Source organism: Bos javanicus, chromosome X, assembly GCF_032452875.1.
Source record: "Bos javanicus breed banteng chromosome X, ARS-OSU_banteng_1.0, whole genome shotgun sequence".
NCBI classification, from domain to species: Eukaryota; Metazoa; Chordata; class Mammalia; order Artiodactyla; family Bovidae; genus Bos; species Bos javanicus.
Genome location: NC_083897.1, coordinates 38,158,625 through 38,166,839, shown reverse-complemented (window position 1 = coordinate 38,166,839; position 8,215 = coordinate 38,158,625). Strand labels below are relative to the sequence as shown.

At 60.4% G+C, this 8,215-nt stretch overlaps 1 protein-coding gene across 1 annotated transcript; it reads right to left on the bottom strand.

The window, feature by feature from the left end:
• Positions 1 to 7,915, bottom strand: LOC133242778 (extracellular matrix protein 2-like). The gene is made up of 9 exons (XM_061408935.1): positions 7,529 to 7,915; positions 5,745 to 6,131; positions 5,134 to 5,418; positions 4,732 to 4,847; positions 4,277 to 4,409; positions 3,914 to 4,071; positions 2,928 to 3,067; positions 777 to 1,103; positions 1 to 337 (listed from the first exon to the last, which is right to left on the bottom strand). Exons 1-9 carry the CDS (start codon positions 7,692 to 7,694, stop codon positions 157 to 159), a joined length of 1,893 nt encoding a protein of 630 aa, XP_061264919.1. The 5' UTR covers positions 7,695 to 7,915; the 3' UTR covers positions 1 to 156.
• Between the last annotated feature and the right edge of the window lie 300 nt (positions 7,916 to 8,215).

Here is an 8,215-nt window from a genome sequence, read left to right as displayed (position 1 = left end):
AGGGGCCTTGGCAGTCAATGGGACGTGGGCACATCTGAAGCAGCAGGGTCTTCTAGAACTTTCTTCCAGTGGTGCATCAATCCATCAGAGCTGGGCCTAGGCACCTGCCACCTCCAGTCCCCCAAGAGAAGGGGGTGGGGAAGGCTGGCCGTGGGGCTAGGCAGACTCCCCCTCCCCCTGCTGGGGCTCGAGGACCACGCTATGGTAGGCTCGGATGCAGGAGAAGGCAGTGGGTGGGATGCGGCGCCGGTCAATAAGGTTGTTCTCCAGGTGAGTGGAGATGAGGTTGGAGTCCTGGGCCACACGTGTGTCACAGATGGAATTCAGGGGCACGTGTCTGTGGAGGAAGGGTTGCAGGAGGAGCCGAGACCCAAGAAAGGAGAGTCAGGCATCAGACGAGAGGAAAGAAAGCGTGGCTCCACAGTGGATGGTGGGGACACCAAGGCACAGACACCAGGCCCAGGGTGGAGGGTCACCTGGCCACTCAGGGCTCCCAACTTCTCCCACCCTCCCCCGGCCCAGATTCTTCTACCAGCCACTGGGCACGGCCACCAATCACAGCAATCAAGATGGGCCCATGGAGGCAGGGAAGGATGACCCCACAGTCTTGCTGCCGGCCTCTGGGGCCCCTGGGTGACGAGTCCACGGGCCAGAACATCTGGCCAGCCTGCCAGGCAGGGTCTCTGGGTCTCAGCGGAGCTGCCTTCCCCCCTGGACTGGAGGTGGGGACAGGCCAGGATGGGGTGGGGTGAGGGAACAGCAGGATGCAGCCCTACCTGATCTTGTTGTGGCTCAGACGCAGCACCTGCAGTGCCCGGAGGCCCAGGAGACCCCTTGGGACGGCCTGCAGCTGGTTGTGGTCTAGGAGCAGCTCAGCCAGGGAGGCCTGCAGGCCCAGGAAGGACACGCCGTGGATGCCGTCCTCACGCAGGCTGTTGTGGGCCAGGTGCAGGGTCTCCAGGCCGGGCTTCATGTGCGCGAACACATAGCCGGGGATGCGCTCGATGCGGTTGTGGTGCAGCGTCAGGTGGCGAAGGCCCCGGGGCAGGAAGGAGGGCACGTGCACCAGCTGGTTGTAGGACAGGTCGAGGGCCTCCAGCTTCCTGGGGTGCGGTAGGGGAGCTATAGTCGGGGGCCCTTGGTCCACACCCCAGAGGAGGGTGGGGACTTGCTTCAAGATGGCAGCCACCATCAAGTCTCCCAACGGCTGGGGAGGGTCAGGCCCTGTCTGGCTTATGTGCCCTCTGTCCATGGAGGCTGGGAAAAGGTCTACAGGGTCCTCCCTTGCTCACTGCAGAGCTAGTGAGGCTGGCCCTCGGGGCGGAGATGGAAGACCCGCTCCCTTTCCTTTCCCTCCCTCCTAAGCCTGAGCGGAGGGGCCAGTGGTCTGGGCCAAGAGCTATCTCCCTGGTGGTCCTCATGCCGCACTTTTTCGACCTCTTGACCCTACCCAGGCTGAAGGCAAGCTGAAGACTGATGGGGAGGGAAACCAGGAGCACAGGGTAGTGATGCTTCTAGAACAGATCAGGGCAAGGCAAGTGGCTTCTCTCACTGATATCCCCCCTCCCCCAGCCCCTGTGGGTGGGGTCAGGTCTTTGGCCTTGCTGTGGATGCCATCCTCTGTCCAAAGCAGGTGGGTCTCTGGTGCCTCCCAAGCCTGCCGAGCCAGTAGCCCCCTCTCTGTCTACCAGCCGGAGAAAAACTGGCCGGCGCCGGCCTAGGCTTGACTGGCCGCCAGCCCCCTGCCCAGGCCCCGTGGCAGGAGTGGAGCACGGCTGGGCGGCCCCTCCCTAGGCTGCTGTCTGCTTTCCTTTGCCCCCTTGGCAAGAGGGGGAGAGGAAAAAGGAATAATTAAACCCAAACGTCCTGGTAACTTTTTCCTGGAACACGAGGGCGCAGGGCGGGAGGCTCTGGTCCCTGGAATGGCGGTCCGGACTCTCAACCCCTCCCTCACCCTACCCCTGCCCTGCCTCAGTTGTCTTCAGACCCCAAGGATTGTCCCTCCCCAGCCCTTTGGCCAGTCCTGGGGTCACATCCTGACTCCTTAAGCAGTGCCTGTAAAGGCGCTATCTGCTCCCCATCCCCTCCTGACCTGACTCAGCCATCCAAATGAGATCATGGGGACTCATCCTGGACCCTTCTTTCTATAGTGGGGTTACTAGTGCCCCCCAAAGATATGGCTGCCCAGAACCCATGTATGTGACCTGATTTGGCAAAAAAGGTCTTTGTAGATGTGAGTGAGTGAAGGATCTTAGGATGACATCATCCTGCTTTAGGATGAGCAGGGAGGTTGTCTTATAAGACAGAAGAGGAGAGACACAGACACAGAGGGGAAGCCAGGTGAAAAATGCAGAGACTGCAGTGATGTGGCCATAAGCCAAGCAGCACCTGGAGACCCCAGAAACAGGAAGAGGCAGAAGAGATCCTACCCTGGAGGGAACACGGCCCTGCCACACCTTGATTTTGGATCTCTGACCTCCAGAACTATGAAAACAGAGTGCTGTGTTGTTTTAAGCTGCCCTCTTTGTGGTACTTAGTTATGGCTGCCCCAGGAAGGTCACAGGCCTTTTTCCTGGGGCTGCCATCTCTTCCATGCCCCTTCCTGCTCCCGTTGCTTCCTAGCTAAACCCAGCATGGGGACAGCTTGCAGCACCTAGACTGCCCTCCCTCTGGGCAAGGGCAGAGGAGGGATATTGTGGCCTTGGGAGTTCTGTCAGGTGGGAGGGCCAGAGGGAAATCTTGGAGAAGCAGGTGGTGACTGAGGGCCCAGGCCACCCTGAACCCTGGGCAGGGACCCAGGTGACCCACCAGGCCCTGTGAAGTCTCTCTGCCTTCCCTCATAACTCTCTGCTTCCTTTGTGAGCATCCTCTATCTCTGTGCCCATGGGGCAGAGCTTGGCCAGTGCCAGGGGGACCACAGTACTCACGGAAGATCGATCCAAGCACGGGGTGCCAGTCGGTCCTCCTGGAGCCGGTTGTTGCTGAGAACCAGCACGCTGAGGCTGCGGCTGTGGTTCAGTGTGCCCTCTCTCACCTCCTCAATGATGTTTGTGCCCAAGTGCAGCTCCTAGGGCCAGGGTTCAGGGTAAGCGGTCCAGCCACCACTCAGTGGTGGCCTAGCCCAGCTCCTTGCCCCCTTCCACTAGGTGCCATTGTCTCTGCCCTTCTCAGGGCTGTGGCCAGCTGTGCAAAAGATCCCAGTTGACACCTGCAAGCTGTACCACGACTCTTCAGAGTCCCACAAGACAGGCTCAGAGAGCATTGCCAAGCACTGGGGATCATGCGGCTCAGAGAGGGCATGACCCTTGTTCAGGGACACCTGGCAGGTCCACGATGGTCCTCGAGGCTCAATTTTGGGCTCTAGGAAGGTTTAATCAGGCGGAGGAAAGGCCCTTTGGTGCTGAGGCCTTGTGGGTTTAGCATCAAAGCAGCTGGCCCAGCTGTTGTGGGCAGACACTCCAGTGTTTTGGCCACAGCTTTATCCTTGTGGCTCAGTTGGTAAAGAATCAACTTGCAATGTGGGAGACCTGGGTTCAATCCCTGGGTTGGGAAGATCCCCTGGAGAAGAAAAAGGCTACCCACTCCAGTATTCTGGCCTGGAAAAGTCCATGGACTGTATAGTCCATGGGGTTGCAAAGAGTTGGACACGACTGAGTGACTCTCACTTCCAGGGATTCCCTGGTGGCTCAGACAGTAAGGTGTCTTCCTGCAATGCAGGAGACCCAGGTTCGATCCCTGGGTTGGGAAGATCCCCTGGAGAAGGAAATGGCAACCCACTCCAGTACTCTTTACCTAGAAAATTCCATGGATGGAGGAGCCTGGTGGGCTACAGTCCCTGGGGTTGCAAAGAGTCGGACACAACTGAGTGACTTCACTTCCCTTTGCCTCTTGTGGCCTTGGGGCTTGTAGTTACCTGCAGGGAGGCTGGCAGGCCGGGTGGGATGGTCCGAAGCTGGTTCCGGTCCAGCCTCAGGTACAGCAGGCTGCGCAGGGGCTGGAAGGCCAGTGGGGAGATGTTTCCGTCATGTAGCCGGTTCCCTTCTACCTCCAGCGTCAGCAGCTGGCTGAGACCTGTGGCAGCAGGCCGAGGGGGCAGGTGAACTGACTGCCGAGCCCAGAAGGCTGGCTGGGAGCTGCCCACCTTAGCTCCAGAGACACCCGCCCCGGCCCTGGAGGCCAGGGCCACCTTTCTGGGTTGGTGCTCCCTGTCTGTCCCCCAGGAGGCTGCCTTGGGTGGAGCCTCCTCTTGGCCCCTCCCCCTGGGGCCTATTTGCACCTTGGAAGCTGCTGTGCTCCAGGCCCTGAAGAAGGTTGTCATTGAGTTTGAGCTCCTGCAGGGAGGCAGGCAAGGCTGGCACTGTGGACAGCAAGTTCCCATCCAAGTTCAGCCGCTTCAGCCGTGTCAGATTCTAGGAGGTTGGAGGAGAAGACCAAGCTAGAGACTGGGGTGCCGCTGGCTGGGGCTGGGCCTTCCGGGTGTGGCCTTGAGCTCGTCCTTCCCATAGACACCCTGGTTGGGTTGAATCACAGCTTCCTGGTTCTCTCTTGGACCAGGCTTGTCTGGCGATTTCTAAAACTCTACTCTGGTTCTCCCAAGAGTGCTGGTCCCTTGGGGGACCTCAGGATCTGTGTTGGCCTCCATGCTCCCAGCTATGGACCATGTCACCCTATATCACTGATGCCCCTGGCACTTGTCCCCGCAGGAGACCAAGATGAGGGGATGCTGTGTACCTTGAAGGCATGGGGGTGCAGGCCGAAGACATCCAGCTTATTCTTGCTCAAGTCGAGCCACTCCAGGTTGGGTAGTCCCAGGAACGTGTGGGCTGGGATCTTGGCAATTTCATTCTCTGTGCACACACAAGGCAGCCATTTTCCCGGCCCCTCTGTCTCCCTCCCCTCTGCCACTCCGTGCCTCCTCCACACAGGCCAGAGGCCACAGTGACAGACTCCTTGAAGGAGCTGATTCTTCTGATTGACACGGTCAGAGCCTCTCAGGTCAGAGGGGTTGTAAGTCGTCCCCAGGCGTGGTGGGGCAGCAGTCATGGGGACCAAAGACCAGCTGCGGCAGACACCCAGGTGTGTGTCCTTCTACCCCTGCCGTGGGAGTAGGTGTGGGAAAGCGGGGCCACCCACCTGCCAAGTAAAGCGTGGTCAGGCCAGGGTCGGACAGGGCAGGGACATGTTTCATCTTGACGTTACCGCAGGCGATGGCCGCCTGGGCCAGGAGGCAGGAGGCTGGCAGGGAGGGCATGATCCACTGCACAGTGCCTGGGCCTATAGGCCCAGGGCTCTGCCCTCGCCTGCTTCCAGCTCTTTTCTGCCCATGACCTGTGGTCTTGGAGGTGTTTCTGCCCCCTTCGCCTCGGCTATGATCCTTCTTCTCACACCATCCTGCTGGCCTGGGTTGCTGGGGGGCCCCTGGAGGATGAGAGATGAGGCCTCAGCCTGCTCACATAGCAACAGGGGCCCGCTGAGGAGCAAGGTCTTTCCTGGGGCTCCCCAGACCTGCTGGTGACTCAGCCAGCTGTACCAGAAAACAAGCCACTGGGCCTCCTGACCTCGGCACCAAGGGAAAAGGCCCAAATTGGGGCCCTGAGGCTAGGGGTAGAAGATCTGCCTTGGAAGGGTTGCCCTCCTGCCTTGCAGATGGGGTCACTCAGCTTGGGCACTCTGACAGCGGGTGGGGGTCTCAGTGGGTGGGGGTGTCAATGTGATTGGGCTATGTGTCCAAAGCCAGTCCTCACCTTTGGGGGACCTCTGGGTCTTTGGGCCCCTTTTCTTGGCTTCCTGGCCTCCAACTTGCCTACCCTGGCCCTTCTTGGCAGCCATGGCACCCTCTTGGGCTTGGGGGGTTCTTGCCACCCCAGGCCTGGCTGTATCTGTGGCATGGGGGTGGACCTGCACGGTGCCTGCCCCATGGTTGCGGCCCTGTTTGTGCTCCCAGGCTGCTGGCTGTGTCGACTTCCTCTGGGTCAGCCCGGGTCTGGCGAGGAGCTTCCAGCGAGGGGCTGTGGGCTGGGTGGGGGCTCCGGGGGCCCCCTCCTTGGAGGTGGCCCGCAGCAGTGGCCTGTCCAGCTGCCCATTGTCAGTCCTGTCCGGGCTCCTGTTCGTGAGCATGGGTCGCACTTGACCTGCAGAAGGAGCCAGTGTGGGCTGGGGTGGCTGGGACCCCTGTGTGCCTGGGAGGCAGCACCTCCTTCTCGAGGAGGGAGATCAGCCATTGGTCTGCCTGCCTCTCTCCTGTATTTGCCCAGGCCTCACTTCCACCTTTTTCCTCCTCTCCTCAGGAGCTCTCGGCCTTCTGTCACCAACCCAAAGTCACCAAGTGTCAGAGATTCCCTGATCTCCAACCGGCATTTTCACGGTGCCAGAGTGGGGGGCCCCGATTAGGAGAGAGCTTTTCAATGTGATAAGCAGGCTGCATCACCCTGCCTGCTTCTCAGAACTCCCAGGGATCCTTCAGGGACAAGGCACCAGCAAGTCCTTGGCTCATGACTGTGGGCCCAGGATACCTTCAGTTGCCCTATTCAGAGAGGTGGGGCCTGCTCCTGTGTCTCCAGTTCCCTGTGGCTTCTTCCTGAGCAAGGAAGGCTAGGGATCCCCTCTGGGAAGATGAAGGGTCGGTGCCACATGGCACAGTTTGCTCCTGGAGGTGGAGGCTCCACTGCCTACTGGGAGAGGAGGTGTTGAGGGTGAGGAGAGCCTACAGGCCACTCTGAGGGGCTATCAGCCATTGCAAAATGGGGATAATTGTCTCCCACCCCAGGCCTCCCCTCCACTGCATGGTGCATGCTGAGTCACTCAGTCGTGTCCAACTCTGTGTGACCCCCTGCACCCTAGTCCGCCGGGCTCCTCTGTCAATAGAATTCTCCAGGCAAGAATACTGGAGTGGGTTGCCATGCCCTTCTCCGGGGGGATCTTCCCCACCCAGGGATCAAACCCAGGTCTCCTGCATTGCAGGTGAATTCTTTACTGCTGAGCCACCTGGGGAAGCCCCTCATGGCATGGTAGCCCCTCCTCAACCAGCACTGACCATGATCCTGTCCTGCAAGTCCTGCTGTCTGCAGTGGGTAGGGGACTGGGTCCCCTCACGGGCCCCTCCCATCCCACCCCTGGGCCTGGGCGGGGCCTCCGCTTCCAGCCTCCCACGCTTCTCCTGGTTCCCTTGGTAGGCATTAGGGCAGCCAACTGTACTCTCCAACCAGCAAACCTGGGTCCATTCTTCCAGATCCAGCTGCAGCAGCCTCTCTTGGCAAGGGGGTGTCTTCTCTCCCCTGTCCCCACCATGGGCAATCAGCACAAGGGCCTCTCAGAGTCCACCATGCCCCCTTGCCCTCCAGGAATGGGTTCCCTGAGGCTCATGGATCCCTTGTGGCCCTGAATGGAACACTCATGGGGGGTCATGAGGTGGGCAGCCTCAGGGTGAATCCGCTTGCTCTCCCTCTGCGCCAGCCCTGGAGGTGGGGGGGTCCCGGTAGTGGGGGAGAGTGCCATCCTGCCAGCCTCCCTGCTAGTGCCACTTACTCACCGTCTGGGGGCCCAGATGCGCTGGGTAGTGGTGGCTGCAGGGTGGGCAGCCCTGTGGGGGTTGGCTGAACCCCGGGCCCTCTCGGGCCAAGGACTTGCTTGGCCAAGGCCCCTCCAGGGCAGCACCCCACCCAGAGAGCCAGGATGGGGAGCAGCACCCTCTTCATGGCCGCCGGAGCTGGCAAAAGAGATGAAAGGCTGGGAAGGATGGAACACCAGTGGGGCAGCAGGCGACAGTCTGGCTCCCAGAGCTACAGTGCTTCGAGCCTCCCCTACCCGGCCCAGCCCTCCTCCAGGAAGGCTGCCCCCCAATAAACGCCTCCCCAGGCCTGGCCCCCCGCTTCCCACAAAGTCCACTGCTCTCATCTGAGGAGAAAGAGAGATTGATTTTTTTTTTCTTGGACCTGAGCACTCTCTCTCCTTTTCTGAGAAGCCTGTGTTCATTCTCCACTGGCCCTGACCCAGTGGCCCCCGTGAATGGGGCTTCTGTCTCTGTACACAGGGGGACCTGTGAGGCCCACCACAGACGGGGCTGCCCACCTCGGGCTTCCAGGTCCTACTTCAGTGACTGGGTAAAGAGAGAGTTCGGGCCTTGAGAGCCAACAACACACCTCAGGGCCTCCAAGGTCCTTGGGAGCCAGGGCAGGTTCCCAGGCCACCCAAACCATGGTGGCCCCAGCCACTCTGT